Source organism: Leucopleurus acutus (assembly GCF_964270905.1).
Source record: "Leucopleurus acutus genome assembly, chromosome: 18".
Classification (NCBI taxonomy): Eukaryota; Metazoa; Chordata; class Mammalia; order Artiodactyla; family Delphinidae; genus Leucopleurus; species Leucopleurus acutus.
Window position 1 is genome coordinate 15,961,375 of NC_139160.1, and position 25,063 is coordinate 15,986,437.

At 42.9% G+C, this 25,063-nt stretch overlaps 1 protein-coding gene across 2 annotated transcripts in view; it reads right to left on the minus strand.

Moving 5' to 3' along the window:
* The window catches only part of WDFY2 (WD repeat and FYVE domain containing 2), a 177,713-nt gene that overhangs the window by 33,716 nt on the left and 118,934 nt on the right, over nt 1-25,063 (minus strand). For both annotated transcript variants that reach the window (XR_014326909.1, XM_082859507.1), the window contains exons 4-6: nt 20,101-20,155; nt 15,527-15,677; nt 8,719-8,831 (exon numbers count right to left, since the gene is read on the minus strand). Coding sequence is in view for 1 of the 2 variants with exons in the window: in XM_082859507.1 (XP_082715633.1) it covers nt 8,719-8,831; nt 15,527-15,677; nt 20,101-20,155 (319 nt within the window). In the remaining variant the exon portion in view is untranslated. The remainder of the gene's footprint in view (nt 1-8,718; nt 8,832-15,526; nt 15,678-20,100; nt 20,156-25,063) is intronic.

Sequence of the window (25,063 nt, forward strand, 5' to 3'; positions counted from 1 at the left end):
CACTGGTAAGAAGAATGGTTAGAAAGGCTTATTTAACTTTAGGGAATGAACTGGATGGGCTGTTCATCCTGTCCAAACAAACATGGAAATACTTAAATAGGGTTTTCTATGTGCCAAGTGATAGACACCATTCAGCTCCTCCTAACTAATACACACCAACATCTACCAGCATTGCACCACGAGAAGCAGGCCCTCTGGCCTTTGTTGGTGACTATGGGATAAGGATGGTTTTGACGAAGAAATGGGAAGTTGATATACGGTATCAGAAGTGCAAAGGCTCTGGAACCAGATTCTAGGCTCAAGTGACAGCTCTACCCTTATTAGGTATATGACCCTGAGCAAGTTATTTAAGACTTTGAGCCTCAGAACTCTCATCCATAAAAGAGGGATGATAATAGTTTTGTTAAGATTAAATGAGTGGGGCTTCCCTGGTGGCGCAGTGGTTAAGAATCCGCCTGCCAATGCAGGAGACACGGGTTCGAGCCCTGGTCCGGGAAGATCCCACATGCCGCGGAGCAACTAAGCCCGTGCACCACAACTACTGAGCCTGCGCTCTAGAGCCTGCAAGCCACACTACTGAAGCCCACACGCCTAGAGCCCGTGCTCCGCAACAAGAGAAGCCACCGCAATGAGAAGCCCATGCACTGCAACGAAGAGTGGCCCCCGCTTGCCACAACTAAAGAAAGCCCGAGTGCAGCAACGAAGACCAAATGCAGCCAAAAAGAGAAAAACAAATACCGTGTGCAGCCAAACATAAAAAAAATTTAAAATAAACAAATTTATAAGATTCAATGAGTGAATATATATAAGCACATGGAACAGTGCCTAGTGCATGGGAAACACTCAATAAACGTGAGCTATGATTATAGTGCAGGAGACCTCATCTGGACCATCTCTGTGACACTGTTTTTTGTTGAGTTAGCCTAAGGCAGTGACCAGCGTGTTCCCATGCTATCTCAACCATCATAAGATCAACTAAAGTTTTAGAAACAAGGTCCACCTCTAGTTTTTGCACATCACATCAGGATGCAAGGAGTCCGAGCTGGGAAGGGGAGTTCTTGGTAACACAGAGTCAGGAAGAGTGAACAGACAACCAGGTTAAAGCAAGCCAGGGCATATTCATCAGACTCTCCCAGGGCTCAGACTGTTACACCACAGGCTTCAGGAAGAGTGGGAAAGATGGAAGGAAAAGCTGCAAGACAGGACACAGGATGGGGCTGGGGAGGCAAAATAATCACCCTGTGGCCCCATCCCAGTTCCCTGTAAATGACCTTACAACGGGTCTCTATTGGAGGCTGGCTTATGAATTGTAAATCACAGCATTCATTTCAAATCAGTTCAATAAGCAGGTACTGAGCATCTTCTATACGGCAGACACTGTGCTAAGCTCTGTGGATATATTCAAAACAAAGAAGACTCAGACCCTACACCAACACAAATATACAATGTTAGTTCTGGGAACGAGAAGGACACGCACATTGTGTTTGGTGGAGCCGTTCTCTCACAAGACGTGGTTGCTCCCTCTGCCTGGAGCGCCAGACCTACCTTTTATCCCCCAGGTAACCTCTTCTCCCTCTTCAAGGTGCAGCTCAGGTGCCCTCTCCTGCAGGAAGCCTTCCCTCCAACACCCCCAGTCTAGGTGAGGCTCCCACCTCTGCCCACGTCTCTAAATGTCACCATCACTCACTGGACCCGACTTTGCTGGATTATAAATCTGTCCCCACTGTAGACTTTAGGCTCCACATCTTTGTATTCAAGCACAGTGCACAGAGCTGGGTGCACCAGAGGTGCTCAGTGTATGTTTACTCACCTGGCCCGTTAATTGAATGGCAAAGCAGCACAGGAGGACGATAAAGGAGAGCAATAAGCCGTCACAACAGAGGCTTTGGCAGACACAGAGGGGCCCAGAGGAATGCGGCGGGGAGTCTCTTCTTTCTGCGGCGACTGCTGCCTCTGTCAGCTTCCTGATGAGCAGCAGAGCCCTTCCCACCCGACGCCTCTGGCGGCAGCGAGTCAGCCACCTCAGCGAGCCCAGCTCGCGGAGTAGTGCAGACACAATGCTCCGCCCTCTCCGTCTACACCCGGGCCAACCTCCTCGCCCTGCATGACCCGTAACCAGGATGGAGAATGAGAGCCAGGGCTGCGATGGTTGTGGGTTTCCAGGGTTTATGATATTTTAATTGACAAAAATCATTTATTCCATTTTGTTGTCCTTCACTCCAGCTTTCCGCTCCAGAGCTCTCCCTCATGGTTTCATTATATGTTTCTCCCTGCCTTGGCCCTCCACAATATAACCGACAGAATAACTTTTAACATAAATGAATTCATTCTTAAAAGTCAAGGTTTTATCTATACTATTTTATACTCTCATAAGTGGAATTTTTAATAGCTGCACAATATCCCAAAGCATGGATGTACCTTATTTCACTTACTGTTAGGTTGTTTAACTTTCGACTATTATACGTTTTGCTAGGATGAACATTCTTATACATAAAACTTTATTCCCATTTCTGATTTAGTTAGAAGAGTTTCCCAACTGTGGAACCAGATCAGAGTATAAACATTTTTAGAAATTTCATACATGTTACCAAATGCTCAGTGAGCTAATTTTTGGAGACTTTTACAACATATCTTGCAAAAGCTAAAGACTAGGTGGCGGGTCACAGAGTCAGGGCTGGAAACTGCTGGCTCTGTCTCTACCAGTGCGACCTGGTAACTCACCATGCACATCCCACCACGCGTGCAGGGTGAGGGTGTGCAGACAAAATGCGGCAGAGGAGAGGCAGCCAAGGAAGTCCTCAGACCACGGAGCCTCTTGAATAGAGTTTGTAACCTTTCAGTTACTGCATTTTGCTCCAGGTTGAAGTGATGGGTTTCTGGAAAGGTAAATGTGCTCCGTCTCTAGGCTACACCCTCCTCCTGAGACCCACAGCGGGACATCCAGCTGACTCCTTGCCGCCTCCTCAAGGGGGCCTCTTGGTCATGTTCAGTTTAAAGCACCACGACATTCTCTCGCAAACCTGCTGTTACTTCTGCCGTTCCCATTTTCAGTAAATGGCATCACCGTCCACCCAAATGTTCCAGACAGAAACGTGGAAGCCACTCCTGCTTCAACCAATCATCAAGCGCTGCTGACTCATCTCCTAAACAGACCCTGAACCCCTTCTCTACTCTCCACACCCGCTGCTGTTCTCCCGGTCCAGACAAGAGTCCCCTTTCCCAGGGACTCCGGCAGTAGCTTCCTTCTAAAAGGCCTCCTCACATCCATCCTCGTCCCCACTCAATCCACCACCCGCTGCTACCACGATTCGTTACAACGGAAAGCACGTTACCACCCTGCCTCAACTCCACCGCTGGCTTCCCACTGCCTGAGAACAATGTCCGTCCGAAGTTCTTCACGTTGCCTGGGACATCAACTTGTATCCCTCACCCCTAGCTCTCCACACAGGCCACTGGACTCCATTCACACTTACCCACTGCAGGCTTCAAACCTGCTTCCTACATCCGGGGTCTGGAATGTTCCCACCACCTGGGTAACTCCTCAGTCTTCTTAAGGTGTTGTTTAAACATCACTTTCTTAGAAGCCCCCCTTTAACTCTGTGGACAAGAAGCCCTCTTGTTAACTGTTCCCAAAGAAGCCCATGCGTGGCCTCGGGGCTTCACAGCACTTGTTACACGCATAGTATTTCCAATTATTGCTTTAATTCCATGAGCGGGATTTGAACCAGGGCAAGGACTAGGCTGATTTCATTCACTGATGAGGGGCACCACTCATCACATGGAGAGCCAATGACCTGACGGACTCTAGATGAAAATCCACATCTATTAGATGTGAAAGCCTGTACTGTAAACAAAAATTAAGCTTTCAGCTTAATGATCTGAACTTACATATTTGCACTAAACTGTGCCTGTCCTTGTTTTAGTTATTTTTATTATAGCTACACTGTTACTTTTAATATTTCTCCTAACAGTCAATGAACAAGTCTGGATTTAATTTTCTGTTAAGTAGTATGCTTTGGGCGGTTCACATTCAAGCCCTCCTATTTCCAATATGTTCATACTAACCAAAAAAATTCTTAGAAGAAAAAAAAAAGATTTTATTGATACTAGTAGTTTCCAGTGGCCAAAATCTGATATTTTCCCCCTTTGTTCAAATCAGCGTGTGACATTTTGGCAGAAATATATTCTAATTTCTGCAGAAATATCAAAGAACTATGATATTTGGCATTTAGCTCCAGAAATAAAACCAGCAGAGGGAGCATAAGAACATAAAATTAGTTTTCTAAATCCCCATGGATTAGTTAGTGCCATGTTTCGGCCTCTGGGTATGGCTATTAGGAAGATTCCATCACTAACTCACATTTTTATATGACCTTCTGTACTGTAACAGAGAGTGATGGGTGAATGGCTGAAGACTTGTCAGCTGTTGAGTTTGGATCTGGAGTAATTAGATCCCCAAGATCACTCTTTAAGGGATCTAGGTTCATCTTAAGGTCTTTGTTTGGGGGGTAAGGGAGTCAGGAGGTTAAAACTAACTCTCCATTCACAGCCCCTTTCTCCAGAATTGTGTCTGGCTGAGTTTGGGACCTCCCAGGGCCCAGATGGACTTACTGCATAGGAAGAGCTCAACAATGTTTGCGTCATCGTGGAATCTCTCAGATGCCCTTGTTCTAGCTTTAAATGAAGGACCTGTGCTGTAGCCAGACTGGAGATGGGTAGATACTACTGTCTAGGAATAATAACAAATTAGATAGGTGACCTGCTACATTTATTTGCCTTCGTGTTAGATAACAACCTTCCTGGGCTACGTCCTGTCTTCCTCAAAGATATTTCATGATGAAATCATGTGAAAATAGTTTACATTCTTTCAGAAAGATAAGATACAACATCGGGTAGTATTTTATACTGGAACGAGTCCAGAAGACATGAAATCCTTGGGCCAGCTTTTCACCTCACAGCAGTAAGAAGCAGCTCCTTACCCCTTTCCTGACCCAGGGGCAGCAGTACAGAACTCGGGGAATTCCTGTCTGTGCTCTGGGCAACGTCTGACTTCTAAGGAGCCAGAAGGTCACGCTGAAAGCCACCTCTGCCTCAACCAAACCTGGGAACTCTCCAGCCTGTCACGGCCTCTAAAATGTTACCGCACGTCTATCCACTCCCCGCTCTCCCATCACCATAGCCACGCTGCGAGGGACAGTTTCCTACTAGCTCTCCCATCACACTCTCTACTCTACTACCAGAGCAATCTTTTAAATCCGATCAGGTGAACTTCTTTGCTTAAAACTCTTTCACCGTTTTCCCCTGATGTCAGGCTAATGCTCTCAGTGATCCGAACTGACTCTCACTTCCTTTCTGGCTGACACCCACCACCCCCACACTCAGTGTTCCAGCCAAAAAGAGTAACTAGGCGCTCCCAAGAGAGCCACGCTTTTTGCAAATCCCCAGGCCTTGGATTACGCTGGTTTGTTCTGCCTGCCCTGCTCTCCCTACTTCTCTTTCACGAACTCAACACTTACTCCTCTGCCACAATCTTAGGTCGAAGTCATATCTTCCCCCCCACCCCCCGGGGGGAGACCTTCCCTGACCAACTCCCATGCCCATCCCCGCAACGCGCCCGTTCTGTGTTCTTGGACATGCTTGGCGCTGCTCCCGTGCCCCAGACGCTCCTCCACACACCCCGGCCCTCAGGCACTATAATTACTGTTTAGCTTCTGTCTCTCACTGGGCTGTGAGGAATTCGAGAACAATGACTATGCCTTTTCTTTTTTTTTTTTAAGCAGAGGTCTTCTTAGAAGCCCATGATTTTAAATTTATTTATTTATTTATGGCTGTGTTGGGTCTTCGTTTTTGTGCGAGGGCTTTCTCTAGTGTGGCAAGCGGGGGCCCCTCTTCATTGCGGTGCGCGGGCCTCTCACTGTCGCGGCCTCTCTTGTTGCGGAGCACAGGCTCCAGACGCGCAGGCTCAGTAGTTGTGGCTCACGGGGAAGCCCTATGCCTTTTCTTTCTGTGACTGGCAGTAGTGGCCGAGGTCAACCAGGGAGAGCCCAGGAGGTGAAGAGACAAGGGTCCCAGGCAGAACCCACCAAGACGACCCCAAAGGAGAGGAGAAAGAGCAGTCAGAGACTTCAGTGTGGGAGGAAATGTGTTATAGAAGCCAATCGAGGGCAGTCACAGCAGGAAGGAATGGCCACAATGTAAAACGCTACCGCGAGGTTAAACAGGACAGAGTTTAAAACATGTCCGGGCTTCCCTGGTGGCGCAGTGCTTGAGAGTCCGCCTGCCGATGCAGGGGACACGGGTTCGTGCCGCGGAGCGGCTGGGCCCGTGAGCCATGGCCGCTGAGCCTGCGCGTCCGGAGCCTGTGCTCTGCAATGGGTGAGGCCACAACAGTGAGACGCCCGCGTACCGCAAACAACAACAACAACAACAAAAACATGTCCACTGGATTTAGCTACCAGCAGGCCACAGGCCACCTCGGGGAGAGCAGTGTGAGAGGAGTGATAAAGACGAGCCAAATTGCAGGTGGCGGGAAAGCCAACGGGAGGGAAGAATACGAAACGGCTGGGAAAATGATAACTTTTTTAAGACGCGTTGCTAACTGCGACAACGTGAAGGTATTACTCTAGGTGAAATAACCCGGTCACAGAACAGCAAATACTGCACAATTCCCCTCATATGCAGTGCACAGAGACAGAAAGCAGAATGGTGGTTGCCAGGGGCTGGGGGGAGGGGGTTACATGGGCACAGAGTTTCTGTTCTGCAAGATGAAGAATGTTCTGGAGATGGATGGTGGTGATCAGTGCACAACAATGTGAATGTACTTAATGCCACTGAATTGAACACAAAAATGGACAAAAGCATCAATTTTAGGTTGTGTACATTTTACTGCAATTGAAAAACAAAGGAAAAAAGCGGCACTGCTGTGAAGAAAATAAGATGGGATCAGAGGGGTTTTGTTTGTTTTTAACAGAGGCAAGGAACTCAGCATGTTAGAAACTTGAGAAGAGTTGGTCCAAAGGGAGACCAAAAAATTAACTTTCCATGTGGAGACCCCCAGGAGGATGAGTCTGGGGCCAAGGACAGCACGAGGCGGGAGGGCGAGTGATGAGGAGAAAGCGAAGGAAAAGCTTGCTTGTTGGGGAGGGAAGATGGGGGTGGCCAAGAAATAAACATTTTTAAAAAGCTTGTATTTGATAACCTCTGTTTTTCTTTGAAGGAGGCCTAGGGAGAGCGGGGAAGGTCTGAAAAAGCTGCTGAGGGACTGAGAGAAGGAGCATACTGTGTACGAAGGACTTAGAGCCGGGTTACATGAGGGGCTGTGAGGCAACTCCTGAGCCTGGACTGGAATGACGACTCTGCACTGGGGACGATGAGCTGAGGCTCGTGCTGTGACCCCAAACCCGAGTGCAGACTCCGCGGCTGAGTGCGCAGGAGAGACGTGGATACTCTGAACCACAGGTGAAATTTACCAACAAGGAGGAACAAGGGGGCCTGAACTCAGAATGCAGGGAAACGTGTGGCTGAAGCGATGGAGAGGAAGGGAAGATGGGGCAGAGATGCTGGGCAGTGAGGGATCAAGGGAAGGACTCCTCAGCAAGGGCAAGAACAAGTGCAGGTGCAGTTAAGGGCTTAGGGAAGCCAAGGATTAGGAGACTGAACTCAGCAGTGAAACAGTCCTGACCTGAGATAGTTTCAGGTCCCCACCAGGCCAGGCTTGGTCAGAGTGTAGGTGGCTAAAAAGAGAAATCCAATCAGGAAAGACCTGGGTTCTATCCACAGGGGAGGTTTCTATGTGCTCTTCCTGCCTCAGGTGTAGATAATTAAGATGATCTTTTATGAATCTTTCCCCTGGATTCAATTTTCTCTTTATTGCACTGCTCTTTTTCCCTTTAGGAACTCCCTTATGAGCTAGATACTATCCCATTTTACATCCTCATTCACCTACTTTTGTTCTTATATGACGTCTAAACTCAAATATTAACCTTGTTCTGTACTGAATCATGGGCTGGTAAACTGCAGAAGACACAAAAGCCTGTTAAGAACCAGGAAAACAGGCAGTTATTCATTCTCCAGGGTCAACATCACATGTTAAAAATACTAGTAAAAAATTAGTCATCATCACTTACTCAAGTCTTTCAAAGGTTAAGTGTGGATACAGTCTGTCACCTTGCTTAAATGACCTTGAGCAGACCAGTAACATAAAGGGGGCCTTGAAAAGAGCCGCAGAGGAAGGAAAATTAAAGAGGAACTTGTACCTTTTTATGTAGGCTAGCTACCCACGACAAATCTATTTTTCATTCCATTTGTCTTGGAAGTAGGAGTCTGTCTTGCATACCATTTTCTCACTCCAAGGATGGCAAGGACAGACCGAGGCAGCTGTCCTTCTGTCCAACTGTTTGTGCAGTTGCCACACAGCCTCAAACAATGTCTCATTAACATATGCAAACAAGGGCTTTCTCCAGCGTAGCATGACAAAGAACCACATCACCACCATTTTTGAAATAGACTGTTTGCTCTTTTGTTTGACTGATGGAGAAAATTTCTGACATTGTATCTTACTGAACCATTCTGAAATCAGTCACACGCATCACGTGTATCTTTGCACAAGCCCAGATTGTACCTCGTCACTTGCACACCACATCTTGTGAACATCAGAACATGCAGCGGGCGATAGGTCACTGTGAGAGCAGCACATGGAGGGTCTGCTTTCAATCCCACCTGTATGTCCTCTGAATGTTGTGACCAGGGTGCAGTTTTCTTGCTCCAGTTTGAGGATGGTTACTTGGCCTGAGTGGTCACCAATAAACACATGCCGGGTTTCAACATCAAATCTATCATGTAAGCATTAAGGATCGTTTCTCAAAAGTGAGCGGATGGTTTACCCCCCTCTCTCCACACACACACCAGAAAAAACATAAATGTCAAAGAAATGCGCAAATCTCACGGGAGGAGAACTTGATTATAATGCTGAAAGACACAAAAAGTGGACATAACAAAATGAAAGACATTACTTACTGGACGGTAAGACTCAACATGATAAACATGTCAATTTTCACAACATGAATTTATGAATTTAATATAATCCCTATAAAAGTATCAACACGTGGGTTTTTTTCCTACAGTTAGGTATGTTCATTCTAAAGTTCACATAGAAAAATAAATAAGCAAGAAGAGCCAGGAATATTCTGAAAATAAGAGTAATATGGTACTGTGATGGGGGAGGTTAGCCCTACCAGATATTAAAACATGTTATAAAGTCTCTTTAATCGAAAGTGTGGTGCTTAGACAAACAGACCAATGGAACAGAAAAGAAAGTCTAGAAATAGGCCCCAAAGCATGCAGAAATTTAGTACATATCTGATAAAGGTGGCTTTTCAAATGAATAAGGAGAAGAAGGGCGAAAAGAAAAGTTGGCACAAACTGAACCAGTCATTTGGAAAAACAAAACAGGATTTGTACTTCACTTTATACCAGGAAGAACTCCAATGTAAAAAATGAAAAATAGAAGTTCTAGATGGGAGAGTTCCTTTATAACCTTGGAGTGGAAAAAGCTATGACTCAAATACACAAACAACAAACAAATGCAATAAGCAAAGCACAAGACAAATTGGAAAAAATATTTGCAACTGATGTCACAAAAGGCCCGAATACCTAATATAAAAAGAGCAATCCAGAAGAAGATTAAAAACCTAATAAAAAACAGGCAAGATACATGAATGGATGGTTCAAGAAATGACAATGGTGCTTTGCAAAAAAACAAAAAATTAACCTAGGAGGCTCTCCTTTGAAAGGCTGCTGTTACAAGATTGGCATGGCACCTGGGAACTTGGATTTCAGGAGGGTTCCCACCATTAACAAACAAAAGTGGCTGACTGTGCCTTAACTGTACAAACAATATGGTTTATGCTAAACACCTGCTTTCCTTCTACGAGTCTGGTTTTTTTTTTTTTTTCTTTTGGTCACTCCACGCGGCATGTGGGATCTTAGTTCCCTGATCAGGGATCGAAACCGTGCCCCCTGCAGTGGAAGCACGGAGTCTTAAGCACTGGACACCAGGGAAGTCCTCCTTATGGGAGTCTGGAATTTTGGTACATGCAGGAAGAGGGTGCCTGTGTGACCAGTCAGTCTCCAGTAACTACCCAAGGTCCTGAGCCTCTAGTGAGCTTCCCTGGTTGGTAATGCCTAGCGATCCTACTTGTAGAGATCTACCCCAGAGGCACGATGGCCAAAATATGAATTGACACATGCCTGAAGCTATTCACTCCGTATTACAGTAAGAGCTAAAGTTTGAAAACAACCCAAAAGTCCATCAAAAGAGGACTTCTTAACTATGATACATCCATGCAAAAGAATACTACACAGCTGGGAAATTTGACATGGAGTAATTTCCAGGATATATTATTTTATATATATATATATATATATATATATATATTTTAAATAGAGACTTAGATATTACAGCCTTAATAGCCTTCTGTTAACTTTATATTTATTATTATTTAAAAAAAATTTTGGCTGCACCCCACGGCATGTGTGATCTTAGATCCCCGATGAGGGATCGAACCTGCACCCCCGCACTGGAAGCGCGGAGTCCTAACCCCTGGACCACCAGGGAAGTCCCTCCAGCATATATTATTAAGTGTGTGTGGGGGAAAGCCAAGGTTTATGGAAGTTTATATGCTACACTACCTTCGTGTAAGAAAGAGGGAAACATAAATATAAGTGTGTGTGTGTGTGTGTGTGTGTGTGTGTGTGTGTGCGCTTATATTTACAAAAGGAAGCACTTTGATAAATCAAGATTGATCAAAAATGGCTGCCAGTGGAAAAGTGAGAAACAAGCTGACGGGAAAGGGGTGGTAGTGAGACTTCTCTCTCATTACATTGTTTCCATTATGCAATCTTGTAATTATGTACATGTGAAAAATACTTACACATTTTTTTAAATCCCCTAAATCGACAACAAAGTAAAGTGAATAAACCTACTGTCAACTTGCTGATATAACCACAGAGTTAAAAGAATTATTTCAAGTGACTTTAAAACACAGCATTTTGACTATACATTCTTGGTAGAATATATTCTCAGGACAAAGAAAGCTGCAAAAAAATATATAAAATCTTATTCAGTAGTCTTGCTATTATAATATTGCTATTACTATTTAAAACAACTTAAATATACCATGGGATAAAGCAAATAAAGAATTATGCTGATGTTTAGGAACAAAGGTTTTTAGCCCAAAAGAATCAAGTACAGAAATGACGTAAAGGGGCGTCCCTGGTGGCGCAGCGGTTGAGAGTCCGCGGGCCGATGCAGGGGACACGGGTTCGTGCCCCGGTCCGGGAAGATCCCACATGCCGCGGAGCGGCTAGGCCCGTGAGCCATGGCCGCTGAGCCTGCGCGTCTGGAGCCTGTGCTCCGCAACGGGAGAGGCCACAGCAGTGAGAGGCCCGCGTACCGCAAAAAAAAAAAAAAGAAGTATGCTATAATGTTAAATTTGAATTAGAAATATTATGTGAACTAATCATTTATTTTCTTTTTTTAAATACACATACATATATTTGCTAGCTATCTCTGAATACTATTCCTCACTAAGAGAAATGGCCAATTCCAGGACTGGGACAGGAAGGTACCAGATGAGCTTCAGACATGTCGTGTCAAAAAGCAAAGATGCTATCAAAGGCTAGTGGGGCTGTATCAAAAAGACATAGGAGCCAACATGATGTGGCTCTTACTGGCCAAAGATGGGACAATATGAGCATCAAAAAAAGGGGGGGTGCAATTTACTGAAATATACTGAATATATTATTAAAAAACAAAACCCTAAGAGTTTATAATAATGCTCAAAGCCAGAGTGATTGGCATTTAGTATGATATGAGGAAATATGGAAATCAGGATAATCTTAATAGCTTTTCAGTACTCTTTCCACAAATAGGAATAGATAGAAGAGAACGCTTGGTGGAAAGGCATTTGACTATATAGGGTGACATCTTGGAAATATCTCCAACAGGAATAAATTCTTAAAATGAAGAGTACCTGAATTAGTTTTGTGGAAGCATGAAAAATGTGACCAAAACTCGGTCAAATGACAGACTGAAAGGTGTGGCTAGGTAAAGTATTCACAAAAATAAAGACCAGCAACTGAAGTGGGGAAGGAAAACAGTTCTATTTCCTACATCAGCCTGCCATGGGACCTTTGGGAAATACCTCCGTTCTGCTATATCTAGTTGTGCAGAGGGCTAGCTCAAAGATTTTAATACCTTAGTTCTAATCCTGGTTCTGCCAGTTAACAGTCATGCGACCTTGAGAAGGTTTCTTATTCTTAATCTTTTTGAGCCTCTCTGAGGCTTTTCTACACGTGAAACTTGAGAATTAGGTCTTTATGTTTTGATAGTGAACAAAGTAACATTATGTAGAAGTACTATGTAAACTCTCAGGGACTGCAAAGGTAAGATATTTTCTTCTTTTTCCTCACCTTCACTTTCTTCTTATTGTTGTTGTTGTTAACATGATAGTTCACTTAATATTCACTTAAATAGTTAAGTGAATATTAGTTCACTTAAAGCAACAAAGATTTTGAGGTGATTCCAAAATTGATAATTCAATTTGTGAACTAGTCAGTCTCTGTCATCCTTTATCTCTCCACTTGAATTTTGGTTACTTTCATTGCTTATTTACTTCTCTGCTAAGAGGCCTGAAAGAAGAGGAAAAAGGGTGATGTCAATCTGACTTATTCTATCACTTGTTGGCTTGACTATTTGAGGTGTAGATGGGAGAGAATCAATCCGTCTGTAGAAAACTCTTATGTACACAACCAGTGCCCACTATGAAGAGAAATAGGGGTCATAATATTATTCTGAACATTTTATGTTATTTTAACAGATCTTCTTCCTTTCCTTATCACTAAAAAACTGAAAAACCAAAAAGACCAAAAAACCAAAAACCGGTAAGTACAAAAGGTGGCAGAACGAAGAGTAGGGGTGAGGTGATGGAGGAGGGTTCCCATGAAAAAGGCATGTTTAAAAACTGAATTTTAACATGAACCCCAACACTGTATGGGTTGCCCGTTAACCATCTATGCATCAGGCAGCTCCCAGAAAAAACCCTGCAGCCTTGGGAAAGTTGCGTGGGTCTCGGCTGCAAAAGCAGTGCTGTTATGCATCAGCATGCGGCACTGGGAAAATACCAGGCAGACAGATGCTCCCAGGTGCAAGGGCTGGCACTGTGGTTCCAGAATTGGAGCTAAGGAGGCAGAGCTGGTAGAGGTGAGGGAGTCTTCTGGAAGGGCCTCTCTGTCTGCAGTATTGCAGCTGCCTTCCACCTTAATAGCAAGGTTGGACTGGAGGGTCATTTGCACTGGCGAAGGAAGCCTGAGGCTTTCACTGTACACACAAGTTTCTGATAGCCAATCACATGTTTTTTTTCTGCTTGGTAAACCACATGGCAAAGAAGAGTCGAAAAATGAAGATGACTTTTGGAGATGCCGGAAGAGAGGAGTCAAAGACTATAAGAGCCAGGACAAGTTCAATTCCGTGTACTTGTGGGGTTTTTTGTTTTTTGTTTTCATTTTCAGATTGTTTAAAAAGTAAACTTCTTAAGGGCAAGATCTGTATTTTTTTCTATACTCCTTGGTTTGGTTAGGTGATACAGAAGATACCTCACTAGGCGTGGCTAGTGATATAGAAGCCAGCATGTTAAGAACAAATTATATGGATGCCATTAGTTCTGTTCTCAGAGGGATAATGCAGTATAATGGGAAAAACCAGCAGTCCAAGGCAGAAGACCTGGGTTCTGGCGGTGATTTTCCTACATACCAGCTGGGTGGCTGCAGATAAGGCATGTGACCCTCTCTGGGCTTCAGCTGGCTCACCTGTACATGAGAAATTGGATGGATGATCTCCAAGGGAGATCCAATACTAACACTACAAGAAATCATTAATCCATTGGCAGGAGAGTTCATGTATTTCAATTCAAGCATTATGCTGGTCTGAACTGGCTTTTAGAAAGTAAACTTTGGAGTTTCTTTCTTTAAGCACCCTCTCAAAGATAAGTTGATCTTTTTTTTTTTTTTTTTTTTTTTTTTTTTGCGGTACGCGGGCCTCTTCCCGAACCCGTGTCCCCTGCATCGGCAGGCGGACTCTCAACCACTGTGCCACCAGAGAAGCCCGATAAGCGATCTTGATTTCCATTCCTTGTCGCCCTTGCTTCTGGTCTTCTTGGTAACATGCCACTTTTACAGCCTTCCATATGGCCATTCTCAGTTTCTTCATCTTGCCCTTCCAGTTGGAAAATAAGAGTGACATTAGCCTAAACACACACACACACACACACACACACACACACACACACACACACACACACACACACACACACACCCCTACTGCCACATGTCTGCAAGGAAACAGCAAGGTGCAATACTTTGTCAGGTGGTTGCAAATCACTGAACAGGCATATAAATACTACATGAAAATCTGAAAACAAGTCTTACTATTTCATCCTGTTTTTGCAGACAAGTGATCTGTTTATAACTATTTCCTCATCTGTCAGAAGGTGGAGAGATTCTATGCTTTTTAAAGAAGAAACTCAGGGTCCTTTACTCCTCAGAGTGGTAGCATCACCAGTACAGGCTTCTCACTTGTCAGGCCTGTGTTCACTGGAGCCCAGGGGGCTGGATGTGAGGATTACCCAGCATTGGCAGGTGTTCACATTGAGCACATGGACCCTGGAGACTTGAGAGATAAGAGTTAATATCGTTCTACATATCCTGGAAAAGTCTGGTACCTGGAACAAAGACTGCGTAGCATTACTGTGTAGATACCAGTCAGCCTACTCTGGTCCCGGCATGGTGGCCTCTCAATAAATATTCTTAAAATGAACAGGAATCCTGTGGTTCTTCTGCCAGGCACCAAAACGGGAATGTTTCCAACCTTAATACTTATGTGTAAATTATTTCTGTTCAAAAATAAAAGACTGTATTTCAGTGACGGTTTTATCTCCATGTTCCATAATTCTTTCTGACAGCTGAGGCTCACCAATCTGGGCTGTGTAACTGTCTAGATGTCAGACTTAGTATCACAGCAGACCCACAACCTGCTCAGCAGTAACTTATTTCAGGTGAAATTACTTTACTCCACCTACATGAGGACCCTTGATGATTTATGTGTTAGGAAAGTTTATAAGCACTTTTTTTTTTTTTCTTGCGGTATGCGGGCCTCTCACTGCCGTGGCCTCTCCTGTTGCAGAGCACAGGCTCCGGACGCTCAGGCTCAGCAGCCATGGCTCACGGGCCTAGCTGTTCCGCGGCATGTGGGATCCTACCGGACCAGGGCACGAACCCGTGTCCCCTGCATCGGCAGGCGAACTCCCAACCACTGCGCCACCAGGGAAACCCAGTTTATAAGCATCTTAATCAGTAGGGCAACTAGCAAATAAAACAAGAAACTTTCAAGTTGCACATACCCAAAATGTTCATGAAAGAAAGAAGTCAACAGCTAAGTTCCCACCAAGGGATTTTGTCCAGCAAAGGATACTGCAGGCCTGAGGCCACAGCACTGGTGCGATAACCTCCCAGGCGTTGCCCACTCTCAGAGCAGTGCCAGGCAAATTGCTTGTCCTGTCCCGTGCTCAGCACCCACTCCAGCTCCAGGACAAACAGGATCATCGTCACTCTGCTCTGATGCGCTAAAAGCCAAGAGACAAGAAAACAACCCATAAAGCATCCTACAAAAGGCTGGTAAAGCATGGTCCACAGAGATGCATCATTCCCTCCTCCCCACCCCAGAGTAAGCTGAACAGTAGATAATCGTTACAAACAAGGGCTAGAACAGTGGTTCTCATCAGGGGGACAGGCATGCCCCTGGAGAAGACCACATCCACGTTTCCATAAGAAAATTTTCCCCAACCACTTCCCTGGCGGTCCGGTGGTTAAGATTCCATGCTTCCAATGCAGGGGATGTGGGTTTGATCCCTGGTTGGGGAATTAAGATCCCACATGCCACGTGGCGTGGCCAAAAAATAATTAATTAATTAATTTTTATAAAAAGAAAGAAAATTTTCCTAACACCCAAAGGGCCTGGACCACCTCTCTCAGACATGTTAGAACTGCTGGACTAGAGAAAGGCAGATCAGTGTGACTACAAAACACATTAGGAACAACGTTCTGCTAATAAACTCACAGGTGTCTGTTTATTTAAGCTTGAAAAAAAGCAAAGAGCATTACTGTTCTCCTTTTGATGAAGGTTCGCTTTTAAACCCACAACAAAGTTCTAGATGAATTTTCTGTGAGAAATTAAACGCTTGGAGTTTGGAGAGGAGGGCAGAATTATTCCCAAGTGCCATATAGAAAAGAATGAGATATCCCTTACGTCAAAGCATACATAATGAGAGCAAACTTCCCAGGGCTGCTTATATACAAGGACAACACCATCACGGAAGTACTGCATCACACAATTTCAGAGTTAGAAGAACTATTCATGTCATCTACTCCAGCTTCCTATTTTACACGTGGGCAAACCGAGGCACGATCGAGTTGAGTAGTTTGGCCAATCTCATGGCTTCTCAATTACCAAATAAAATCAGTAAAATATTCGCTTTCTTCCTCTTACACAATTCCAGGGGGAGAGGTATAGGGGGTCCACGGCCACTGAACAGAGCTGACTGGAATAAACAAAGATTGATATCCCAGAACTTGGACCCACTGGGCTCTGTGCCCAGGAACTGGCAGCCTGGTGGGTGAGAGGAGACTCATCTTGTGTGTGACGAGGTGACAGAGAAGCCATCAGCTTCCCATTTGGATCATGAAAATAGGACTGGACGTGGATGGATCAATGCAGCTCTATCAGCAATAACAGCATCACTGCCAATTTCTGAGTGTCTAACAAGTGCCAGGTACTTAAAGATATTGTCTCACTTAGTCACTGTAATGACTCTGCAAAGCTGGGTGTTTTCCTCCTTTTACAGACACAGCCCAGCCTTGCCAAGATGGTGCTTCTAGACTGGCTAACAAACAATACAGTCCGAACCACAGTGAATACCTCCGGGACAGACATTTCACCAGATGCCTGATGTTTTAAAATCCGATATTTGGCGCTTGGAGAATCTAAAGGGATTGAGAAGGGGTATAGAAATAATAATACTGTTAACATCTCTACCCAGTATCTGCCTTTCAGAGAATCGGCCACCATCAAGATCAAAATGTTGTCTTAAACTAAAAGATGGGGCTTCCTGGAGAAGCTTCTGAAGATCTTGTCATGTCTGTGTCATCAAAGGTCCAATTTAAGTTCCACCAATGGTGGAATAAAAGCGAACTCTCTAATGGTTCACTTTCAACTGTACCCACGTCTATTGCAGGCAGAAAGTGGTCCCCAGCGCTTCGCTCCCTTTTCTCATGAAGGGGCCTTTGATCTTTCTGTTACTTTGTAAGTCCAAGGGGTTGACAGTAGCCCAGAAGATAAGGGGGTTTACAGCCCTCTGAGCTGCCAGAGGAGGAGACGGAGGCTCAAAAATGTTACACGACTTGCTCAAAGCTATACAATCAATGAGTGATGAGGCTAGAATTAAAACCCTAGTCTCTCTGCCAAAGTTGGTTCTCTTTCTCTGTCAGGCTGCCTATAACTACTGAAAAGACAAACAAAAAACAAACCCTAAAACTCAAAGCACATAATCTTTCTAAGGTGACAGAATTCTCTTATTCGAAAAGAAACCCTTTGAAGGTACACACGTATTGTTAAGCTTCAGGAACCTGGGCTTGAAGCCTGGCTGTACTTCTTAAATAGGAGCCAGGACCTTGATCTTACGGAGGAAGCATCCAGTTTCTCACAATTAAGTACAGTTGACTCTTGAACAATGCACATTTGAACCGCGTGGGTCCACTTATACGCAGATGTTTTTCAACAGTAAATACTACAGTACTACATGATCCAAGGTTGGTTGAATCCGCGGATGTGGAGGAACCGTGACACAGAGGAACCGCGATACGGAGGAACTGCGGATACAGAGGCCCGATATAAATTATACATGGATTATCCACTGTGGGGAGGGTTGGTACCCTTTACCACTGCATTATTCAAGGGTCAACTGTATGATGTTAGCTATAGTTTTTTGTTTTTTTGTTTTTTTTGTTTTGTGGTACGCGGGCCTCTCACTGCTGTCGCCTCTCCCGTTGCGGAGCACAGGCCCTGCGGCCATGGCTCATGGGCCCAGCCGCTCCACGGCATGTGGGATCCTCCTGGATGGGGGCACGAACCCGCGTCCCCTGCATCGGCAGGCGGACTCTCAACCACTGCGCCACCAGGGAAGCCCAGCTATAGTTTTTTATAGATGTTTCTCTCTCAAGGTGAGCAAGTTCCCCTCTATTTGTAATTTGCTGAGAGTTTTTATCATGAATGGGTGTCAGATTTTATCAAATGTTTCTTCTGCGTCAATTAATATGATCATATGATTTTTCTTCTTTAGTCTTTTGATGTGATGGGTTACACTGATTTTCAAAAGTTGAACCAGCTTTGCATATCTGGAATAAACCCCACTTGGTCATCGTGTACAATTCTTTTCATACATTGTTGGATTTGCTAGTATTTTTTTGAAGATTTTCACATCTAAGCTCATGAGAGATATTGGGTTGTAGTCTTCCTTTCTTGTAATGTCTTTGTCTGGTTTTGGTATCACTGACCTTTTAAAAAATGTTAATTGAGATAAAGTTCACATAATATAAAATTCACCATTTAAACGATGTTAAGAGTGTATAATTCACTGATCTTTAGTATATTCACCATGTTGTGCAATCATCATAGAAAATGTACTACATCCAGAACAGTTCCATCACCTCAAAAAGAAACCCATACCCTCAACTCCCCCTTCCCCATCCCTGGGTAACCACTAATTTACTTTCTGTCTCTACGGATTCTCCTGTTCTTGACATTTCATATAACTGTAATCAAACAATGTATGGTTTTTTGTGTCTAGTTTCTTTCACTTAGCATGTTTTCAAGATTCATCCACATTGTAGCAGGTATCAGTACTTCATTCCCTTTTTATGGCCAAATAAGAATTCACTGTATTGATACACTACATTTTGTTTACCCATTCATTCATACATGAACATTTAGGTTGTTTCCACTTTTTGGCTATTGTGAATAATGCTGCTATACATAAGGGTATAAAAATATCTGTCCCTGCTTTCATTTCTTTTGGGAATAAACCTCACTTGGTTGTGACGTACTTACCTTTTTATATATTGCTGAATTTGATCTGCTGAAATTTTGTGTAGATGTGTTTGCATCTATTTTCACGGGGGATGCATAGATACTATGCATGTCTTGTTCACTATTATAATTCTCAGTTATTGGAACACAATAGGTACTCAATCAACACTGGATAAGTGATATGTGAAAAAAAATTAAAGAATAAATCCATAGGGGAATGAATTTTGGCTCAAAATCTAGAAATAAAGAGCTCAATGCTTAGAATTTTCCAAAATCAGGAGGGGCTGCTATGTCTTTGGAGGGTATCAGAGGAGAGGCTGGATGATCATGAATGAGGTCACGAGATTTGGAAGAAATGACGTCTAAGTGAAATGACGTCTACCTCTAATGTTCTGACCCCTGACACTGTCCTGGATGAAAAAAATCGTCAGTGAAAATTGCTCCTGATCTATACTATATAAAGGGCTTACAGTACACTGCCAATGTTGAAGACACAATAAAACCTGAATTCCTTCCCTTAGACAATATGAACACTTTCAGCCTTTTAAAATATTTACCCAAAAATGAAATGAGCTCCACGGAAAGCCAACCCTGGGCCCCGCTCTCCAAGTCTGCCGCAGGGTTTCCAGGCAGCGGGGCGGAGCGGGCAGACAAAGGACAAAGGCTGTACGCTCTGGAGTCACACAGACCCGGTCTGGCTTCACACTTTACCAGCTACAAGACCACACGCCCAATCTCTCTGGGCCTCTGCTTCTTAATTCAAAAATGGGGATAATATTCGCCACAAAGAGTTGCTGTTTTGTGCCCGCTGACTGCTGTAAAGTTAAGTCCTCTCTTGTGGCAGTGGAAGCCACTGAGAAACATTTCACAGTCTAAGACAATGAAAACACTGCTCTCGTTCCTACCTTGATAGTTTTTCACAGGAGTCATCTTGTTATAATCTTCTGATAGAAGAAACTCCTGCAAAAGAGAAGCAAAATATTAAGCAAGAAGAAATTCTTTAAGTGGATAAATATGTTTTGGTAAAACCGGATTGTATGAAGCAAACATCATCACAGAATTATATCTAACGTGAATATTTTGCCAATCAACTCAGCATTTTCTGTACCTCTTTAAAAGTAACAATCATAATTACAATCCAATGCAATTATCATAGTTTTTACCTTATAACTCTGAAGTTGATTTTTTTTTTTTTCAAGTATACATGAGAAGAAAACTGGATCAAGTTCAAAGTCTTGATCCTGGTCAATTTTGAAGGTAAATCCAATTCAAATTACTTTTCTCTCTGTGGTGCCACAACTGAAATTTTGCAAGGCTCTGGCCAGTGAGCAAACGGATGGCAACCCTCTACTAGGGAAATAAATGAGTTATTTTAAAGATTCTGTTTCTAATAACAGTAGCTTATTTCCCAGTACAACAAGCTTCTCAAGGCTGCATCTTACTCATCCCTCTATCCCTACGGCACCCGGCACAGTGCTCTGGTACAGTAGGTAGTCAACAAATAGTGAAAAAATGGACATGTAAAAGGTATCTCCCAATCTGACGAGGTTAGTTTGGATATCAAATGTACTCACAACTATCAGTTTCTATATAACACATTGTGTGTACTCTTTGTGAGGACACACAGGAGGTGATTTTGTGTGTGAGTATGTTTGCATGCTTCACCTAAGCACATACAATGACCTATATGTAGAAGCCAACCAAGTGTTTATGAGCCCCAGCCAGGTTTTGAGTCCCTTACCTTCTTTCAAATGCAAAATGCCCACATAGTCTTAAACAGTAGGCTGTCAAATATAAGGAGAGCTGTGAAGTGTAATAAATTGATGGCTTTATCTGAACTTAAAAACAGAACGAGTCTTTTCAAAACATTTGGAGGCTTCCAGAATTTCTCCTTGATGACTTCAAGAAAGGTGGTGGGAGGACAGACACACAGATTCGTGACTTGCAATCTGGGTATTTACTGAGTTCATATAGTTTGTGTGATTTTTCAGAAGTAAATAATTATACTGTTTTTGTGATAGATGCCACAAAGTTAAATAAAGCACAAGGTGACGCGAGAGAATGAACACGGTAACAAAGCTCCTCTGGGTGTCTGCTTTTCCACCCCAGCCCTCCTTAAGAAGCTTATCTACAAATGGATTTTCTTCACCATGATTGTCTCAGTAATAACATTATTCAACTTGTCACTTTTAAAACTTCGTATCATTATTCCTACAAGGAGCAGCACTATATTCATTTCTCGTTTCTGAAGAGCTAGACTCACAACTGAAGAGAGAAGACTAATTTTTAAAGGAGTCAAGTTGTTTTCCCATAAGGAGCTTACAGTGTGGGTAAGAAGCCACGCACGTGTCTGAGCAACAGTTCACTACCACCCTTAATCCCCGGCAAGAGTAGCTCAACCCTGGGCCCCATACTTTAGAGGGCCCCAAATTTCCTAACAAAAACACAAAACAAATTTCTTAAAGACGACTGTTATTTGAGCAAGTGTTTACTGAGTTCATCTAGTGCATATGCTATTTTGAATATACTGAACTGGTTCTTTAGCTTGGGGAAAAGGTACATTCATTCCTTTTGGAAACAGGCAGGGTATAAAATAAACAACTTGTAGATCTGTGCTTAGGATTAACATACACATACACAATACAATTACCAGTTCACTGCATAGGTAAACTTAATTTTTTGTTCATTTGTTTTTCCTATGAAAATAGATACATAATCATGGAGAAAGCATGGGAAATTGCCAGCATTCTTTTTCATTATTACTTTTTTGATCAAAGAAACAATATGCTATTCTAGGAATTGTAAGACTGATAAATACTAAACAGTCTCTTATGATACCATTTCTCAGAGATAATTATTATGGAAAGTATAATTGGAATAATAAAACAAAATATTAATATCATTTAACAATACTTTTTTCTGGTAACAAATCATGCACATCACTCCATATGAGTACATGCTCATCAACTTCAATCTTTTTAATGACTGCATAGGATGTTTTTTGTTTTTTTCTGATACACGGGCCTCTCACTGTTGTGGCCTCTCCCGTTGCAGAGCACAGGCTCCGGATGCACAGGCTCAGTGGCCATGGCTCATGGGCCTAGGCGCTCCGTGGCATGTGGGATGTTCCGGGACCGGGGCACAAACCCACGTCCCCTGCATCAGCAGGCGGACTCTCAACCACTGCGCCACCAGGAAAGCCCGGCATAGGATGTTTTTAATGTCCTTCTATTAACAAATGTTTACACTGCTTCCAGTTTTCCTTATTAAAAATATATCACATGAACCCACAGCCAACATCGTTCTCAATGGTGAAAAACTGAAACCATTTCCTCTAAGATCAGGAACAAGACAAAGTTGCCTACTCTCACCGCTATTATTCAACACAGTTTTGGAAGTTTTAGCCACAGCAATCAGAAAAGAAAAAGAAATAAAAGAAATCCAAATTGGAAAAGAAGAAGTAAAGTTGTCACTGTTTGCAGATGACATGATACTATTCATACAGAATCCTAAAGATGCTACCAGAAAGCTACTAGAGCTAATCAATGAATTTGGTAGAGTAGCAGGATACAAAATTAATGCACAGAAATCTCTTGCATTCCTACACACTAATGATGAAAAGTCTGAAAGAGAAATTAAAAAAACACTCCCATTTACCACTGCAACAAAAAGAATAAAATACCTAGGTATAAACCCACCTAAGGAGACAAAAACCTGTATGCAGAAAACTATACAACACTGATGAAAGAAATTAAAGATGATACAAACAGATGGAGAGATATACCATGTTCTTGGATTGGAAGAATCAACACTGTGAAAATGACTGTAAGACCCAAAGCAATCTACAGATCCAATGCAATCCCTATCAAACTGCCAATGGCATTTTTCACACAACTAGAACAAAAACTTGTACAATTTGTATGGAAACACAAAAGACCCCAAATAGCCAAAGCAATCTTGAGAAAGAAAAATGGAGCTGGAGGAATCAGGCTCCCTGACTTCAGACTATACTACAAAGCTACAGTAATCAAGACAGTATGGTACTGGCACAAAAACAGAAATATAGATCAACAGAACAGAATAGAAAGCTCAGAGATAAACCCACACACATATGGTCACCTTATCTTTGATAAAGGAGGCAAGAGTATACAATGGAGAAAAGACAGCCTCTTCAATAAGTGGTGCTGGGAAAACTGGAGAGCTACTTGTAAAAGAATGTAACATGTAACATCATATACAAAAATAAACTCAAAATGGATTAAAGACCTAAATGTAAGGCCAGACACTATAAAACTCTTAGAGGAAAACATAGGCAGAACACTCTATTACATAAATCACAGCAAGATCCTTTTTGACCCACCTCTTAGAGAAATGGAAATAAAAATAAACAAATGGGACCTAATGGAACTTAAAAGCTTTTGCACAGCAAAGGAAACCATAAAAAAGATGAGAAGACAACCCTCAGAATGGGAGAAAATATTTGCAAACAAAGCAACTGACAAAGAATTAATCTCCGAAATATACAAGCAGCTCATGCAGCTCAATATCAAACAAACAACCCAATCCAAAAATGGGCAGAAGACCTAAATAGACACTTCTCCAAAGAAGATACACAGATTGCCAACGAACACATGAAAAGATGCTCAACATCACTAATCATCAGAGAAATGCAAATCAAAACTACAATGAGGTATCACCTTACACTGGTAAGAACGGCCATCATCAAAAAATCTACAAACAATAAATGCTGGAGAGAGTGTGGAGAAAAGGGAACCCTCTTGCACTGTCGGTGGGAATGTAAATTGATACAGCCACTATGGAGAACAGTATGGAGGTTCCTTTAAAAACTAAAAATAGAACTACCATATGACTTAGCAATCCCGCTACTGGGCATATACCCTGAGAAAACCATAATTCAAAAAGAGTCATGTACCACAATGCTCATTGCAGCACTATTTACAATAGCCAGGACATGGAAGCAACCTAAGTGTCCACTGACAGATGAATGGATAAAGAAGATGTGGTACATATATACAATGGAATATTATTCAGCCATAAAGAGAAACGGAATTGAATTATTTGTGGTGAGGTGGATGGACCTAGAGTCTGTCATACAGAGTGAAGTAAGTCAGAAAGAGAAAAACAAATACTGTATGCTAACACATATATATGGAATCTAAAAAAAAAAAAAAGGTTCTGATGAACCTAGGGGACAAGAATAAAGACACAGATGTAGAGAATGGACTTGAGGACATGGGGAGGGGGAAGGGTAAACTGGGAGGAAGTGAGAGAGTGGCACTGACATATATACACTACCAAATGTAAAACAGATAGCTAGTGGGAAGCAGCTACATAGCACAGGGAGATCAGCTCGGTGCTTTGCGACCACCTAGAGGGGTGGGATAGGGAGGGTGGGAGGGAGATGCAAGAGGGAGGGGATATGGGGATATACGTATGCATATAGCTGATTCACTTTGTTATACAGCAGAAACTAAGACAACAATGTAAAGCAATTATACTGCAATAAAGATGTTAGAAAAAAATATCACATGGTCAATCAATTTATGACAAAGAAACCAAGAATATACAATGGGGAAAGGAGAGTCTCTTCAATAAACTGTTGGGAAAACTGTACAGTCACATGCAAAACAATGAAACTGGACCACTATCTTATACCATATACAAAAATTAACTTAAAATGGATTGAAGACTTGAACATGAGACCTGACCATGAGACGCCTAGAAGAAAACATAGGTGGTAAGTTCCTTGACATTGGTCTTGGTGATGATTCTTTGGATATGATACCAAAAGCAAAGGCAACACGAACAAAATTAAACAAGTGGAACTACATCAAACTGAAAATCTGC